The sequence below is a fragment of the Vipera berus genome (genome assembly GCF_964194415.1).
Source record: "Vipera berus genome assembly, chromosome: 3".
In the NCBI taxonomy this organism is placed as follows: Eukaryota; Metazoa; Chordata; class Lepidosauria; order Squamata; family Viperidae; genus Vipera; species Vipera berus.
In genome coordinates, this window is record NC_138204.1 from 118,679,301 (window position 1) to 118,698,546 (window position 19,246).

The 19,246-nt window shown below is 44.3% G+C and overlaps 1 protein-coding gene across 2 annotated transcripts in view; it reads left to right on the forward strand.

The window, feature by feature from the left end:
- The first annotated feature begins 159 nt into the window (after nt 1–159).
- The window catches only part of ALOX5 (arachidonate 5-lipoxygenase), a 121,744-nt gene continuing 102,657 nt past the window's right edge, over nt 160–19,246 (forward strand). Inside the window, exons 1-2 of one of the 2 annotated variants that reach the window (XM_081322962.1) lie at nt 160–271; nt 13,810–14,008. In XM_081322962.1, coding sequence (XP_081179088.1) covers nt 194–271; nt 13,810–14,008 — 277 coding nt within the window. In that variant the 5' untranslated portion in view covers nt 160–193. Of the gene's footprint in view, nt 344–13,809; nt 14,009–19,246 lie in introns of both variants that reach the window. The other variant, XM_081322961.1, reaches the window with a different exon arrangement.

The window sequence follows — 19,246 nt, forward strand, 5'->3', positions numbered from 1 at the left end:
ATTAAGAATGTACACGCCACACTTGCTTCTTTACGCCTTATCAATCATTACTTCCCCTTCCCTTCTGGGCGGGAAAGGGAGATGGCCGGTTGTGACTGCCAATTTGTTCCGTCCCGCTCCGCCCAATTGCCAGCGTCCTTCCATAAATTGAGAATTTATTAGGAAAGTGGAGCACTACTACTGGGCTCTAGTCATGCCATCCTATTTAGTGACAGTGGCGACGGGAAATCAGTGGTTCGCAGGCACCGACGACTACATCTACCTTACCTTGGTGGGCTTAGACGGCACGAGCGAGAGACATCTGCTTGACAAGGCGTTCTATAATGACTTCGAGCGCGGTGCTGTGAGTGAGGTGGTGGGCGGGCTGTGGAATATCACTCGAGATCTGTACAATCGCTTCTCTCTAAGCCCGAGTTGTTTGAGATTTAAGTTTTACAGCGGCAAAAAGCCATTTCTTTTCTTGTCCCTCAGTAGTTCCTCATCGATATTGGCTTCCCATTTGCACTCTTACATCCTCTCTTCTAAGCTCCCGAGGGATGTTTGCATTCTATAATAATAATAATAATAATAATAATAATAATAATAATAATAATAATAATAATAATAATAATAATAATAATAATAATAATAATAATAATAATAATAATAATAATAATAATAATAATAATATAAGTTGGAAGGGACCTTGGAGGTCATCTAGTCCAACCCCCTGCTCAGGCAGGAAACCCTATACCATTTCAGGCAAATGGCTGTCCAGTCTCTTCTTAAAAACCTCCAGTGTTGGAGCATTCACCACCTCTGGAGGCAGGTTGTTCCACTGGTTAATTGTTCTGTCAGGAAGTTTCTCCTTAGTTCTAGGTTGCTTCTCTCCTTGACTAGTTTCCATCCGTTGCTTCTTGTCCTGCTTTCAGGTGCTTTGGAGAATAGCTTGACTCCCTCTTCTTTGTGGTAGCCCCTGAGATATTGGAACACTGCTATCATGTCACCCCTCACCCTTCTCTTCATTAAACTACACATACCCAATTCCAGCAACCGTTCCCTATATGTTTTAGCCTCCAGCCCCCTAATCATCTTGGTTGCTCTTCTCTGTACCCTTTCTAGAGCAGTACGTCTTTGCCTCCTGAATAGCAAGCAACAATTCTGAATATTCATTTGCCTTCTCATGGCAAGCGGAAAGTCTAGTGTACCTCCTGTATTAGGACTTCGAAATGCAGCTGCCTAGTGATGTTCTGTTGCACGATCAATATGAGAGCTATTTTGCAGGAAAGGATCCTTCCTGCCTCCGTTTGTTTGCTTGCTTTGTTTTTCTGGACCACATAGGGCAAAAATGGCCATACAGTACCGTACTATCTTAGAAGCGGGGGAAATTCGGTGTTCATACTTTTTTTTCAGTGTAGTTTATCAGAAACCTCTGATTTGCTGTATCAGGATTGTGAAGATGGGCAAAATGGTATTTGCAAGAAGCACTTGGTAACTTTTTCTGTACCGTCACACAAGAAATTGGGGAGGGGAGGCAGTTAATCAAAGGTTCCTCTAAGAATGTCTAGGCTTTTGTTTCTTATCTAATTAGGCTCGAAGAAGATGAAAATTCAAAAGGGAAATTTTTTAGAAACAGTTCTGTTCAAAATTTTGAACAATAAATAAAACAGTGATGGATACTCTTTGTTGCTATCCTTTGCTTAGTCTTGCCCCATGTACCCAACTGTTGGGTTGGGAGGTGGGGAAGCAATTAAGAGAAGGAAATTGTTTTTGCAAGGAGCAATTAGTCATACTTTTCTGTGCCTTCTATGGTTGTTACAGTGGCAGAGAGGTTTAGACCTAATTTCTATTGTCTCCTTAGCCTCAACTGTGACTGACATTCTAGAAAGAAATGAACAAGAGATTATTATAGGGGGATACAATTACTGTTTCTAAATGCTTACTCTTGGTTATCCTTTGGACAGTTTACTAGACAGGAATCTACTCTGCAGATTCATAACTGAATGTTTATAAGGTAAAGGTAAAGGTAAAGGTTAAGGTTCCCCCGCACATGCGTGCTAGTTGTTTCCGACTCTAGGGGCCGGTGCTCATCTCCGTTTCAAAGTCGAAGAGCCAGCGCTTGTCCGAGGACGTCTCTGTGGTCATGTGGCCGGCATGACTAGATGCCAAAGGCGCACGGAACGCTGTTACCTTCCCACCGTAGTGGTCCCTATTTTTCTACTTGCATTTTTGCATGCTTTCGAACTGCTAGGTTGGCAGAAGCTGGGACAAGTAACAGGCGCTCACTCTGCTACACGGCACTCGGGATTTGACCCGCCAAACTGCCAATCTTCTGATCAACAAGGCTCAGCCTCCTAACCCACTGAGCCACCGCGTCCCTGAATGTTTATAACTCACTATCAACTCTGTGCTTTTTCCTCCAACAAGAGAAATATGTATGCATGTTTCTAAATATAGTGCCTGTACAGGTAGTCCTTGACTTACGACCACAATTGAATCCAAAATTTCTGTTGCTAAGCGAGATAGTTTCTTGCCACAGTTGTTAAGTGAATCGCTGCAGTTATTAAGCTAGCACCATGGTTGTTAAGTGAAAATGGCTTCTGTCATAAATATGAATCAAAAATGAAGGCAAATATGAATCAGTTGCCAAGCATCTGAATTTTGATCATGTGACCATGGGAATATGGCAATGGTCATAAGTGTGAAAAGCTGTCGTAAGTCACTTTTTAGTGTCATTGTAACTTTGAACAATCACTAAATGAACTGTTGTAAGTTGAGGACTACATGTATATGTAATTAGATATTGCTAATATAACATTCTACTAGATAATATAAAGGAAATCTTTATGTAGTTATATAAACATTTATCATAAAAAGTAACTTATAAACATTATTGATTATAGTTAGGAGCTAAATGTACAATATATCTCTGGTATAATTACTTGGGAAATATTTATTTTGATACTTAGTTTTGCATTAATTCTTGGTAACATTGCCAACTTCTTAAATACAGTGCAACATGATTTTGTGACCATCTTGCTGGATGGCTTCAGTTTAATTTATTAATTTAATTTATTAATATTTCTATACCGCCCTTCTCCCGAAGGACTCAGGGCGGTGTACAGGGCAAGAATAAAACACAAAGCTACAAAAATTAAAAAGTAATTAAATACATGCCCATAAAAAACAATAAATACATTAATAAAACCCCAATAAAATGATAGTAAAAACCCCACCAATCCCCCCTCAGGCCAGGCCGGCTTGTTCGAACAGGTATGTTTTCAGATCGCGGCGAAAGGAGCGAAGATCGGGCGCCGTCCGGAGCTCAACCGGTAACTGGTTCCATAGCTCCGGGGCGCCCACAGAGAAAGACCTCCCCCTGGGGGCCACCAATCTACATTCTCTGACCGGTGGCACCCTGAGGAGGCCCTCTCTGTGGGAACGCACAGGGCGGAGGGAAGTTGACGCCGGCAGCAGGTGTTCCCTGAGGTACTCCGGACCCCTGCCATGTAGGGCTTTAAACACCATGACTAGTACCTTGAATCTCACCCGGAAGACAACTGGCAACCAATGCAGCTCACGGAGCAGAGGTGTGACATGGGAGTATCGGGAAACTCCCAACACAACTCTCGCGGCTGCATTCTGTGCCAGTTGGAGCCTCCGGGTGGTCCTCAAGGGCAGCCCCATGTAGAGAGCGTTGCAGTAGTCTAGTCGAGAGGTCACGAGCGCGTGAGTGACTGTGCATAGATCATTCCGGCTTAGATAGGGCTGCAACTGGCGCACCAGGCAAACCTGGGCGAAAGCCCCCCTAGTCACAGCTCCTATGTGGTCTTCCAGGGTGAGCCGTGAATCTAGGAGGACTCCCAAGTTGCGAGCCCTATCTACGGGGGGTAATAATTCGCCCCCCATAGTAAGAGGTGGAATGTCCGAATAAACTCGGGATGAAGGTATGCAAAGCCACTCGGTCTTGTCGGGGTTGAGTTGAAGTCTGTTCCTCCCCATCCAGACCCGAACCGCCTCCAGGCAACGGGACATCACGGTGAGGGCATCACTGGGGTGGTTTGGGGTCGAAAAGAAAAGCTGGGTATCATCAGCATACTGATGATACCCAACTCCAAAACCACGAATGATCTCACCCAGCGGTTTCATATAGATGTTGAACAGGAGAGGCGAGAGGACCGACCCCTGAGGAACTCCACAAATGAGAGACCTCGCGGTCGACCTCTGCCCTCCTGCCAACACCGACTGCGAGCGTCCCTGGAGATAGGAGGAGAACCACTGTAAAACCGTGCCTCCCACTCCCAATCCCCCAAGACGCCGCAGCAAGATACCATGGTCGATGGTATCGAAAGCCGCTGAGAGGTCTAATAGGACCAGAACAGAGGAATGCCCCCTGTCCCGGGCCCTCCAGAGATCATTCACCAGCGCGACCAATGCCATCTCCGTGCTGTACCCGGGCCTGAAACCCGATTGGTACGGGTCTAGATAATCCGCTTCATCCAGGACCAGAGGGAGCTGATGTGCCACCACACTCTCAACAACCTTCGCAAGAAAGCGAAGGTTGGAGACAGGACGAAAGTTGTTCAATACAGCTGGGTCCAAGGCAGGCTTCTTGAGGAGAGGCCTCACCACCGCCTCTTTCAAGACGGCGGGGAAGCTACCCTCACTCAAAGAAGCTGATATAACTGCCTGGAACCAGCTGCGTGTCCTCTCCCGGGCTGCATAGACCAGCCAGGAAGGGCACGGGTCCAACAAACATGTGGTGGTGCTCAGCCTCCCCATGATCCTGTCCAAAACACTGCTGCCCAAAACACTGCTGAAAGCACTGGAAGGGTTGTACTGTTTAGTTTATTTTTTTCTGTTTGGTATTTCCAGGACATGTATTAATTACTCATGTTCCCTTTTGGTAGCTCCTTGATTGCTGTAACAATTCACTTTCCATTTTGGGATGAAAAAGACAAAAATCTGGTTTTTTCTCATGAAAATCCTGACCCCATCATGTATATTTGTGGCTCTGTCTGCCTTGCATTCTCTCCCTACCTGGACAGTTTAAATTGTGTTCCTCACAGGTGATAGTGAAGCCATTAGTCTGTCACACGTGCAAATTAAGCCTCTTATTAGTCACACCTGCCTTGTTTTTCATTATATTTGTGAAATTTATTTAAATTTTAATGGTCCTTTTCATATTTACTATTAAATATCCAAATATTATGCAAACGTGTCTTTTAACAGCTGCATGAATGAGATAGGAGGGGGTGGTTCATCTATCACTGTGAAATTAACTGTGTTAATGAACATTCTGTTCTGATCATATGTGATATAGGCAATAGTCTACAGTTTTTAAGATAAAGACCCGTCATATCATATTTTTCTTACAAAACGATTCTATTGGCAATTCTTTTACAGCTAATGTGATATACATAAATTCAATATGTGTGCTTCTTTAGTCAAAGTCTTGTTTCTGTTCCTGTTACAAAAATATTTTCTGTTGTGAAATATTCCACTTCCCCATCTCAGTTAAGTCAGATATTTTCCTTTACCAGTGAACAATAAAAAATAACAATCAGCATGATAACATCATAAACAAGGTGAGCAAATTGCCAGGTACATATAGGGCATCAGCTAGATCAATGATGGCACACCTTTTAGAGACCGAGTATTTATTTATTTATTTATTTATTTATTTATTTATTTATTTATTTATTTATTTATTTATTTTGTATACCGCCCTTCTCCCGAAGGACTCAGGGCGGTGAACAGGGCAATACATAAAAACAAGATACAAAAATTAAAAATTATTAAAAAGTAATTAAACAGTGCCCGTAATAAATTAATACAGATTAAAAGTTAAAATCCATTTATAAAATCCAACCCCGTCCCATCAGGCCAGGCCAGCTTGTTCAAAGAGATGGGTTTTAAGATCGCGCCGGAAGGAGCGGAGATCGGGCGCCATCCGGAGCTTGACCGGAAGATGGTTCCAAAGATCCGGTGCACCCACAGAGAACGCCCTCCCCCTGGGGGCCACCAGTCGGCATTCTTTGACCGGTGGCACCCTGAGGAGGCCCTCTCTGTGGGAGCATACTGGGCGGAGGGAAGTTGACGCCGGCCGCAGGTGCTCCCCAAGGTATTCCGGACCCATGCCATGTAGGGCTTTGTAGGTCATTACTAACACCTTGAACCTCACCCAGAAGACAACTGGAAGCCAATGCAGCTCGCGGAGCAAAGGTGTGACATGGGAGTGTCGGGAAACTCCCAACAGAACTCTCGCGGCTGCATTCTGTACCAGTTGGAGTACCCAAACTGCAACCCAAAACCCATTGATGTATCCTCAGGTGCTAGGTGGGAATGGCCCATTGGGTGGGCATGGCTGTGGTGGTCACGGCAGACTGGGTGGGTATGGCCATGTCAATTTTGCTTGTGGGGAGGGATGCCTGTGGGGGCCAGGCAGGGTTGGGGGAGATCCAGGGGGTCTCTGGCGGGTGGGACGGTGGGCAGGAGGCTCATCCTGTGGGATGAGGCAAGGTGAGGCAGGAGGGCAGGGCAGGGGTGCCATTGCAGCAGGGCAAGGCAAGGTGAGACAGGGGCCGGAGTGATTGCTGCCTGGCACCATTGGCTCCCTGCACACAGCGAGCGCATGGGGGCTAACTGTCCATCAGCAGCCACAGCCTGCCGGCCCCTCGGTTTTGGCACAACGTGGCTGTTTGCCGCCTCGTGTGTTGCACCCAATGCGGCTGCCATGAGATTGTGGCCTTTTCCAAGCCTCTGGAGATCTCATCCATGGCCACAGAGCAATTTTGCGGTGCCTCAGTGGCCTGATCCAAGCTCCAGAAGCTTGGAAAAGGCCTCTGTTGCTTGGATCGGCCATGGGGTGTGTGTTTGTGTGCGTGTGAAATCACTGTGCAGCCTTAGATCCGGGTGGCAGAGGCCTTTTCCAAGCCTCTGGAGCCCAGATCGGGCCACTGACATGCTGCAAAATCGCCCCAAGGACATGGATGCGAACTCCAGAGGCTTGGAAAAGGCCTCTGCCACCCGGATCGGCCGTGGGAGGCGGCGCAAAAACGCTCTGCAGGCTTATCTGGACTCGCACTGGCAGTTGCCTCCACCATCCTGCCCAGATCTGCTCAGATCTTGCAGCTGCTCCCTGATTCCCAGTGCAGAGAGAATGAGAGCAAGAGCGCAGGCGCACATAGAGAGGCGGAGGGGAGCAGCCTGGCCCTGTCTCCCTCTGAGGCGATGGCGCAAATGCCCACAGGGACGGCTCCACGTGCCGCCTGTGGCACAGGTGCCATAGGTTCGCCACCACGGAGCTAGAATTGAAAACTGACTAAGAATTTATACATCAGTTACGCAGAGAGATAACTTTATTGTAGTCATTAACCAGCACAAGAGAATTGGTACTCAAACATAAAAAATTAAATTGATAGTGTCCGGTTAGTTATGAAAAGTACATGTAGACAAAAACATTTGACTAAAAGACAGTATTAAATCAGAATATGCTGAAAGGCTTGTTCAAGCCACACATATTCAACAAGGAGAAAAGAGGTTAAAATTAGCAATGTGGATAGTATAAACTTTGAAATAGTAATATATACATCAGTTACAATGGAATCACACAGAACATTCCTGCCTGTAGATTCTCATCACTACTTGAACAGAATATTAAATCCATTGTGTGTCCTGTGGCATTCATAAAGCCAGAAACAAGTTAGGATTGGTCTAGTGCAGCATTGCCCAAACTGGGAAACTTCAGAGGTAAAGTTTCAACTTCAATGGCTATGCCAGGCTTCAAGATGGCGGCAAAAGAGCAAGCATGGTTACATTGCGGGGAGTACAGTTGATATTAAACTAAGACAAAATAGTAGGAGGAATGGTGGAGAGGGAAAGATAAATCATAGAAAAAGAAAAAAAGATTGGAGAAGAGAAAAGGAGAGGGAAGATTGGAGAAATTAGGAGGAAAATACCACCAAGGGCAGCGGCCTGCAGCAAACCTTTCCTGCTGAGAGAGGCTCAGCTGCACCTGAGAGGCCTAGCCAAGAGACCAGAGGCCTATTGAAGTGAGCGAGGTAAGCGGAGAGGCAAACTGACTATGGGCAGCAGAACAAACCGGCAGAGAACTAAGAGGTGAGCTGGTGAGAGATTGGGGCCAGCTGCGGAACCGAGAGGAGAATCAGCTGTGGGGCAGAATGGTGAGCAGACCGAGGGCAGCACAATAACCATCAGAGAACAAAGAGGCGAGCCAGTGAGACCGTGGAGCAGGGAGGAGAGCCGACTGCAGAGAGGAGAAGTGAGCTTACTGTGCACCATCTTGGCAGTCCTGTTTGTTGGAGGAAGCAGAACACTGGCACGACAAACCAGCAAACAGGAGAAGTGTGGCTGCGGAACAGAGAAGTGGCAGCACAGCAGGGAAGAGAGCCAGCAGCAAGAGGCAGCACAGTGAATTACAGCACAGAGGGTAGTGTGGAAAGTATCGGTGGAGCAACGGGGAATCAGAGGATGTCTGCGGTGGAGCATTGCAGCACAGCAGACCAGCGATTGCGAATGGCAACAGAACAGCACGGCAGACCAAAGTTGGGGGGGGGGCAGCACTGAGAAAAACAGGGAGAGCTGAATAGCCGGTGGTGGCAGACGAAAACAAGTAGGAAGAGAGGCTAAAAAAATAATAATTACAGAACACAAGGCAAAAAATAAAAGCAGAGTAGACAATAGCAAGTACAGAGCCTTGGTGGAGCAGTGGGCTAATGCCTCCTTAAGTAACACCAGCTGCCTGCAATTAGTGCAGGTTCGCATCCCACCAGGCTCAAGGTTGACTCAGCCTTCCATCCTTCTGAGGTAGGTAAAATGAGGACCCAGATTGTTGGGGGCAATAAGCTGACTTTGTAATAATGCCGCTTGGGGGTGTGTGTGAAAGCCCTAATAAGCAGGTATATACATAGAATGAAGGCTACTGCTAAGCTTGTAAGCCGCCCTGAGTCTTCGGAGAAGGGCGGGATATAAATGGAATTAAAATAAAAATAAATAAAAATATAAAGGTAGAGAAGAAAGCTCTAAATAAAGCTCACAAGAAGGCAGGGAGGAAAGGGATAATTATAGAACGTTCCAGGACAGGATAAGAAAGAACCTTGCATTTAAGCCCCACTCAACATTTGACATTTTAAATGAACTGCTAGAACTTTAAAATTTGAAACTAGACATTTCCCCCCCAATTTTTAAATGATCTGTTAGAATATCAAATTTCTAAACTGGACATTTTTCCCTTTTAAAAATCTGTGGAAAAACCTTCTACACTCCCATTTTCCATTTTTTTCTCATTTTCACTGTTTTTAATCCACTCATGGAAAAAGAAACTGATGCTATTGCAATCCACAAAACATGTTCGATGTGTACGCTTATGCCCAAAGATGATCCAAACTATAAATGTACCCAATGTAAACTAATTGTGTTATTAGAAGAAAAAGTAAAAAGTCTAGAGCAGACATGTCAAATCCGCGACATCACGTGACGTTGCGCAATATATCCGGACAGTTTTGCCATTGCCGGCAATGGGGTGGGCGCGGCTTCTGCATGACGTGTCTGACCTGTGGGCCGGCAGTTTGACACCCCTGGTCTAGAGGAAACTCTAACCACTTTGAAACTCAACCTACAAAATGAGAAACTCCAAACCTTGCAAGAAGAATGTGCCCAAATTGAATATAATAATGCTCAAACAACTTCTAAAATAACTGACCCCTTAGAAGAAGAAGAGAGATGAAACATGTCACTCATAGAAAAAAACACAAACCTAGAACAAAACCCCTGTCCAACCCAACCCCCTCTTATACAGCCCCACTGGTGCTGATTTCATAGACCAGTGATGCCGAACCTTTTAGAGACCGAGTGCCCAAACTGCAACCCAAAACCCACTTATGAATCGGGTGCGGGGTGGGTGTGGCCCATTGGGTGTGCGTGGCCTATTGGGTGGCTGTGGCTGTGGTGGTAACGGCAGACTGGTTGGGACTAAAAAGTTCAATCAATCAATTCCCACTTTGCAAGATCTTTTTTTCCCCCACGCCACCACGGTCATAGACTGTCCCTGGAAGAAAACATGCAGGCACCTAGAAAAGAAGCATCATCAAATGTCCCTTAAAAAGTAGCAACATCAAGTGCTTTTGTGATAGATAGAAAAATACCCCAAAACTCCCTAGGAAAAAAGGCGATAAGAGATTCAATTCTCAAGGGAACAGAATCAGCCATCTGTAGACCAGACAGTCAATCTAGAGAGGTATGTTGTCTCCCTGGAGTAAAAATCAAAGATATGGCTGAGAACCTAACAAAAATAATAAAACCCACAGATTACTAACCTTTTCTACTACTACATGTGGGGACAGATGACACAAAAATGAAACTAAAAATAATATCGAGTGATTACAAACAGCTCAGCAAGAAGGTCAAGGAGTTAGGTGCACAAGTAGTTTTTTCATCTGTACTGCCAATGAAAGTACAACATCCAGTAAGAAAACAAGGGATTCTAGAAGTGAACCTTTTGCTAAATGGTTGGTGTCACCAAAAAAACCTGGATTCCTGGACCATGGTCTGTACTACCTCCATGATAGACTTTTGGCAAGGGACGGGCTGCACTTCACAAAAACTGGAAAGAGTATTTTCAGAAAACGCCTGGCTCATTTTACCAGAAAGACTTTAAATTAAAACTGAGGGGGGGAGGGTGAGCAATGTTTAGGATCTCCAAGACCTAATTATAAGCCAACCCCCTAGAAAACATATGAAATAAGGAGGAAAGGGAAAGAAGGCAAACTCAAACACCAAAGAGGAGTATAGGAATTATACTCAGCAGGGGTGGCGAACCTATGGCACGCGTGCCACAGGTGGCACGTGGAGCCATCCCTGTGGGCATGCACGCCATCACCCAAGAGGGAGGCGGGGCCAGGCTGCCCCGCCCCCTCTCCACGTGCTCCCGCACTCTTGCTCTCTTTCTCTCTGCACTGAGAGTCAGGGAGCAGCTGCAAGAGCTGGGTGGATCTGGGCTGGATGGTGGAGGCAGCTGCAGCATGAGTCCAGGTATGCCTCTGGAGTGATTTGCGCCCCTCCCGACGGCCGATCAGGGTGGCTGAGGCCTTTTCAAAGCCTCTGGAGCTTACACCCATGGCTGCGGGGCAATTGTGCGGTGTGCCAGCAGCCCGATCCAGGCTGCAGAGGCCTGCAAAAGACCTCTGCACAACAATTTTGCGCCCTCCCCACTGCCGATCCAGGCTGCTGAGGCACCACAAAATGGCCTCACAGATTTTTTTTTGCTAACCAATTAACAAATATATGTAGGAAACACAGTACAATAGTAATGGGAGACTTCAATTATCTTGACATCAACTAGAAGATTAATTCTGCACCAGGTGAAAAATCGAATAGATTCCTGACCAACCTAGCTGACAACTTTGTTGACCAAAAGGTAGAGGAGGGAACTAGAGGAACAGCCATATTGGAGAGCAGAGAAGAAGTGATAGAGTGAGTTGGAACTGCAGGAACCTTGGGTGAGAGTGATGATATCATACTAGAATTCAATACAATGCAAATACAAGCACTAGAACCAGGGCTTTTTTTCTCATAGAACACCCAGAACGGAGTTCCAGCACCTTTTTTGGATGGAACCTTGTAGGGTAGGCAAGGCGGGTTGTATGGTGTGTGTGAGTTCTGGCACCTTTTTTTTTTTTTACAAAAAAAGCACTGACTAGAACATAATGATACAGAGCCTTAGAGTTTAAAAGAGTTCATTTTAACAAACTCCAAAAGAGCTTGGGAAAGATTCCTTGGATCACAATCCTAAAGGGGAAAACAACTCAAGCAGCTTGGGAAATTCTGAAAAATACGATCATAAAAGCCCAACCCAGCACAATACCACTGAAAAAGAAAAACAAGAAATCTAAGAAAAAACCCGCATGGTTGCACAAATATCTCTCTAATAAATTGACAGACAAAAAGGACAAGTACAAAAAATGGAAAGAGGGACACATAACTAAGGCAGAATATCAGCAGATAGCCAGAATCGCAAAGAAGAAGTTAGGAAAGCAAGGTTCAGAATAAACAAAGACTTACAACAAAAGTAAAAGATAATAAAAAAAGTTTATTTCAACATATTAATAACAAAAAAAATCAAGGAAACAGTTGGTCCACTAAAGAGGAAAGATGGCAAGGAAGTAACAGGTAGCAGAGAGTAAGCAGAGTTGCTTAACTCATTCTTTGTATCGGTCTTCACATAAAAAGAAATTAGAGGCCAATTTACCAAAAACATAACTGAAAAATACAGACTACAAATAAAAGTTAAAATAAGAAATGGTAGGAGAACACTTGTCTGATCTTGATGAACATAAATCACTGGGACCTGATGGATTACATCCCAGAGTTCTGAAGGAGCTGGCCGATGTCATCTCAGAATCACTGTACCATATCTTTCAAAAATCTTGGAGCACCGGGGAACTACCAAAGGATTGGAAAAGAGCTGACATGGTTCCCATCTTCAAAAAAGGGGGGAAAAACAGACCCAGGAAACTACAGATCAATCAGCTTAACACTAATACCTGGGAAGATACTGGAAAAGATAATCAAAAAACAGATTTGCGAACATCTAGAAACAAATAAAGTTATAACTAGAAGCCAGCATGGGTTTGTTAAAAATAGATCATGACAAACCAATCTTATTTCATTTTTTGACCAAGGAACTAAATTAGTAGACCAGAGAAATACTGTGGACATAGTATACTTAGACTTCAGCAAGGCATTCGACAAAGACAAGTAGACCAAAACATACTTCTTGGAATGCTAGAAAAAAGTGGGATAGTCAGCATCACCACCAGATGGATTTGTAACTGGCTGACAAACCATATTCAATGAGTAACCTCAATGGTACTATGTCTACATGGAGGGAAGTAAGCAATGGGGTACCACAAGGTTCTATCCTAGGCCCGGTACTCTTTATCTTCATAAATGACTTAGATGAGGGAATAGAAGGGGAACATCAAATTTTGCAGATGATATTAAGCTGGCAGGAATAGCCAAAACCCGAGATCAGGCACGTCAAACTGCTGGCCCATGGGCCAGATGCATCATAGCAAAACCGCACCCACCCCATTGCCTGCAATGGCAAAAAAGTCACAATACGTCGCAACATGTCACGTGACATTGTGAGTTTGACACCCCTGCCCTAGATGATAGGCTCAAGATCCAGAAAGATCTTGAGAGACTTGAACACTGGCCCTATCTAACAAAATGAAATTTAATGTAGAGAAAAGTAAAGTCTTATACTTAGGCAGGAAAAACCAAAAGTACACATATAGATTGAATGAAACCAGGTTAATAGCAGTAACTGTGAGAGGGAACTTGGAGTCTTAGTATACAATCAATTAAATATGAGCCAATAGTGTGTAGCAGCAGACTGGACTGCCATCTGTCAGAAATGGTGTAGGCTCTCCTGCTTGGGTGGGTGGGGGGTTGGACTAGATGACCTACAAGGTCCCTTCCAACTCTGTTATTCTATTCTGTTCTGCTACCTTGGGAGATTCTGACAGTTGTAGTCTTACACATCTGAATTTTGCCCTAGTTGAGAAATACAGTTCTGCTGTCATGATGGAGGACATGAACTGTTCTAGACATGTTTCAACAACTGGTTGCTTTGGACATGTTTCACAATACAGCAAGGGCAGTGGTGACAAAGCTGCTAAAAGCACATTGTAAAAGTCTTCTTTACAAATGAAATAAACACTCCTGAAAATGTGAAATTAAATTATTTGCAAGTGGCTGCATTTAGGTTGTCTAGCAGATCACAGCTTTTTTTCCCCTTCTTCCCAGACTGATACTTATGATGTTACAGTGGCAGAGGACTTGGGGGAGATCCAACTGATAAAAATTGAAAAGCGGAAGTACTGGTTTCCTGATGACTGGTACCTTAAATATATCACTGTGAAAACACCAGTTGGTGATTACCTGGAGTTTCCATGTTACAGGTGGATAACAGATGAAAAAGAGGTGGTTTTACGAGATGGTCGAGGTAAGTGCATTTTCGAGACATTTAGATATTTGAACAATGCTGTAATATCTCCCCTTCTTTGTTTCTTCTGTAAGACCTCTATAGTCTTCTAATTGTTCCTCTTCAGACTTGGTTTCTTCTCTGCTCATCATCTTCGTAGCCATCCTCCTAACTTTTAACTTAATTCTTAATTTAGTCCTTTGTCCAGAATGGTATAGGGTCTTCTGCTTGAGCAGAGTTTGGACTAGAAGACCCCCAAGGTCTGTCCCTTCCACCTCTATTATTCTATAATTTTGTGATTCACTTCAGCTTAACATCTTGAACTATGGTACTCAGAACAGGACACAGTACTTCAAATGGGGTCTGGCCAGGGCAGAGTGGAGCAGAGCAGAACTTTATGCTTCTGTTAATGTTGGAATAATAAATAATATTCACAATGTTTCAGTGAAGCCTGTCACATGATACTTGTTTTCTCAAGTTAGGACCTCTAGTTGTTGCTGCATTTTTTCCCCTTATACTTTGTGCACCAACTTAGAAACAAGTGAGGTTTGAGTGGTACCACTTGGCCTCTGTCTTTGAAATTCTGTAGCCTGGTTTCCTACTTCTCTAATTGCATTCTGCTGATGAGTCCTTAATTGCATATACAATTCTGGGATTTTGCCATCTTCCTCTTTTTGAACTTCCCATTTGAAACTGATGATGCACCTGCCAAACATTTTTTTCTAGTTGTGGCTCATTTCCAGGAGACTTCATGAAGGTAGCAAAGGCCATTGTCATTGAATCTTGAAGCTTGAAGACTTCAGCGCAAAAAAGTGCTTTTCAGACCAGTGTGATGATTAATAAAAATAATATTCTGTAGCTGCTATGAACTAAATTCCATGATTGACATAGCTGAATGATACAGAGTGCTTAAAGGATTTGAAAGTGACAGAAGTAGTAAAAAGGAGGAAGAACTGCATTGTGTAGCAGGCAGTTTCTTCACTCTAGGATCTGGCTGAAAGAAATGTGTTTCGAGGGATTTGTCCTCTGTGCTTTCCTGAATTGCCAAAATCCAAGTAGGCACAGAACTGAAATTCTTCAGCAGGTAGTTCTTTCAACCAGCCCCCCAGAGATGAGTGGGAGTCCTCTTGATGGGTAGCGGCAGCTTGCAATCTTCCCTGCTGGCTTCCCCACTGCATTTCTGGGAAAGTCAGCAGAGAAGGCTACAAATAGCGATCATATAATCATGGGCACATGGCAATCAGTTTGTTTATTTGTCATATGGCATAACAGAACACAGTATTAATGCATCTGAAAAGAGCTGTCTTTATTTTCATACTGCTGCTTCTTGTTGGGTCCTTGTGAAGTCCAGCAGCTGGAATGGGTAGACCAGGGGTCAGAAACCTGAAACAGTGAAAGAGCCACTCGGAACCGGTTCCCTCACAAAAGGAAAAACTGGGAGCCGCAAAAAATGTGTCTGCATGCGCAGAACAGGGTTTGACTGAAGAGTGGAGCCGAGATATGCACCTACCCTGCATATTTGAATTGATTGGTTGAACTTTTTTAGTCCCAGTTTTTTTTTCTGGACTGCACATGGCAGAGGACTGGGAGCCGCTGGAGACGGCTGAAAGAGCCGCATGTGGCTCCGGAGCCGCGGGTTGCAGACCTGTGGGGTAGACTATCTAGCTACGACAAGGTCACATTGCCTGGGGTGCACCACAAGGAGACTAGTCTACATTGCACTTGTGGCATCCCATTGTAAGTGTGAATATGTTGTCAGTTACCCAGATCACAATCATGTGACTGCAGGGATGGTGGTGGTGCAATGTTTTGCAAAGGTTGGAAGTGTTTTACAGGCTGTGTTGTTAAGCAAATGGTTATAACTCAAGGACTACCTGTAGACATCTATATCTATGCACAGAAATCCAACTAAATAAACTTAGCAATGCTACAAAGAACATTTACATGTAATTAAGAATATTTGCCCCAAATGATGGCCATTTAAAATATCCAAAGTTTTACTTAGAAAAGTTATACTTTTAGCAGACAGGGGAAAAAATTCCAGTTTTGGGGCATTTAAACTTCCATCTAAACCAGGGCTTTTCAACCTTTTCACCCATTGTATCACTTTTAGGATATGGCAACATCCGAGTACTACCAGTACCACTTTGGTCATCAAAAACTTGATGAACAAAAAAAAAAAAGGAAAAAAGTGATGAAGTACAGGTAGTCCTTGACTTACAACAGTTCGCTTAGTGACTGTTCGAAGTTACAATGGCACTGAAAAAAGAGCCCCCCAAACCACAGCTGAGCAAGACACCTGCCTGACCGCCCGGCGGCGCTCTTCCTCCTGTCCGAGGTTTTCATTGTTGTGAGCATTTCTGTTGAGGATTGGGAGTGGGGGTGGGGTGGGGAGGGGGTGTTTGGTTTTTATTCCCCCCCCCCTTCTGCTGGGTGCTTGCAGCAGGTTTTTGTCACTTCACATCACCCTGGGACACTGTGACCGTCTTAAATATGAATCAGTTGCCAAGCATCTGAATGTAAATCAAAAGACCCTGGAGATGCTGCAACATTCCAGCTGATTGGCGCTTCCTCTGGGCTCAGAAGCACCAGGATCAGCCCCAAGCTCCAGCTGGAGCCTGGCACTGATCCTGGCACTTCTGCTGAGCCCTGACAGCCCTGCAGCTCCAGCCGTCTCTTGCTCAGGCTTGTGTGGTGCTGCCACTGGTTCAGCTCATTCCCCTCCCCTGCTACCACTTTTCTAGGATGGTCGCATACCACCTGCCAGGTGCTAATGTACCATAGGTGGTACCCGTACCACTGGTTGAAAAGCCCTGATCTAAACTATTCATAGCTTCTCATTTAAAAAAAAACCCTGAAAACCATTGGGAGTTGAATTTCAACTGCAAAAAAACCACATTTAAATGAAAATTTCTAATAGTTTGGAAAAATTCTGATTCAATATACAGGTGAAACTTGAAAAATTGGAATATCGTGCAAAAGTTCATTTATTTCAGTAATGCAACTTAAAAGGGGAAACTAATATATGAGTTAGACTCATCACATGCAAAGCAAGATAGTTCAAGCCATGATTTGTCATAATTGTGATGATTATGGCGTACAGCTCATGAAAACCCCAAATCCACAATCTCAGAAAATTAGAATATTACATGCAATCAATAAAACAAGGAGTGTACATAGAACAATATCGGACCTCTGAAAAGTATAAGCATGCATATGTACTCAGTACTTGGTTTGGGCCCCTTTTGCAGCAATTACTGCCTCAATGCGGCGTGACATGGAAGCTATCAGCCTGTGGCACTGCTGAAATGTTATGGAAGACCAGGATGCTTCAATAGCAGCCTTCAGCTCTTCTGCATTGTTTGGTCTCATGTCTCTCATCTTTCTCTTGGCAATGCCCCATAGATTCTCTATGAGGTTCAGGTCAGGCGAGTTTGCTGGCCAATCAAGCACAGTAATGCCAATGTCATTGAACCAGGTTTTGGTGCTTTTGGCAGTGTGGGCAGATGCCAAGTCCTGCTGGAAAATGAAGTCAGCATCCCCATAAAGCTCGTCTGCGGAAGGAAGCATGAAGTGCTCCAAAATTTCCTGGTAAACGGCTGCGTTGACCCTGGACTTAATGAAGCACAGTGGACCAACACCAGCAGATGACATGGCTCCCCAAATCAACACAGACTGTGGAAACTTCACACTGGACTTCAAGCATCTTGCAGTGTGTGCCTCTCCATTCTTCCTCCAGACTCTGGGTCCTTGGTTTCCAAATGAGATGCAAAAGTTGCTCTCATTAGAAAAGAGGACTTTGGACCACTGAGCAACAGACCAGGTCTGTTTTTCTTTAGCCCAGGTAAGACGCTTCTGATGTTGTTTGTTGTTCAGGAGCGGCTTGACAAAAGGAATACGACATTTGAAGCCCATGTCCAGGATCAGTCTGTGTGTGGTGGCTCTTGATACACTGACTCCAGCCTCAGTCCACTCCTTGTGAAAGTCCCCAACACTTTTGAATGGCCTTTTTCTGACAATCCTCTCCAGACTGCGGTCATCCCTGCTGCTTGTGCACCTTTTTCTTCTACACTTTTCCCTTCCACATAACTTTCTATTAATGTGCTTTGATACAGCACTTTGGGAACATCCAACTTCTTTTGCAATTACCTTTTGAGGCTTTCCCTCCTTATGGAGGGTGTCAATGATGGTTTTCTGCACAACTGTCAGGTCAGCAGTCTTCCCCATGATTGTGATTCCTACTGAACCAGACTGAGAGACCATTTAAAGGCTCAGGAACCCTTTGCAGGTGTTATGGCTTAATTAGCTGATTAGAGTTGGACACTTTGAGCCTAGAATATTCCACCTTTTCACAATATTCTCATTTTCTGAGATTGTGGATTTGGGGTTTTCGTGAGCTGTACGCCATAATCATCACAATTATGGCTTGAACTATCTTGCTTTGCATGTAATGAGTCTATCTCATTTATTAGTTTCCCCTTTTAAGTTGCATTAGTGAAATAAATGAGCTTTTGCACGATATTCTACTTTTTTGAGTTTCACCTGTATAGCCACAGAAGATGGATTCAGTGGGATTGGGGAATCTGTTACATTCGCAAGGAGAATGCCCTGAAATGCTTAGCCGTATAGTAGTTTTCTCATCCTTGAAAAAGTCCCATACTATGCTATAGCAAAACACCAGCTTATCTCCCTGTCCATCTCTGTGGCTGCTTTTTAGAATAGAATAGAGCTGGAAGGGACCTTGCAGGTCTTCTAGTCCAGTCTCCGCTCAAACAGGAGACCCTATCATTTCAGACAAGTGGCTGTCCAGTCTCTTCTTAAAAATCTCCCCAATTTCTGAAGGAAAGCAGTTCCACTGATTAATTGGTATAATTGTTAGGAAGTTTCGCCTTAATTCCAAATTACTTTTATGTCACTGCAGTGATTTTCACCTAGTCCTCCTCCTCTGTCCCTCTTCCCCCTTTGCTTCTAGCACTGATCAACTGCTGCAAAATTTGCTCCTAATGCACTGCAGCTGCTTCCCAGCCTTTTCCCAATAATATGTGAAGACTTATTAGTTGCAGATTGTAGCAATGAACAAGTCAGTGTCATCCACCATCTGACATAAAATGTTGCAATGAAATTCTTCATTCAGCTCAGGATTGCATTATATTCCAAGAGAGCAGATAGCAACTCTTTTTCTGAGCATTCTAACTTTCCCTCCTATACTTAATTTGCAAACGCTGCAGCTTTTCATCTGTCTCTTCTCCTTTTCTAAAG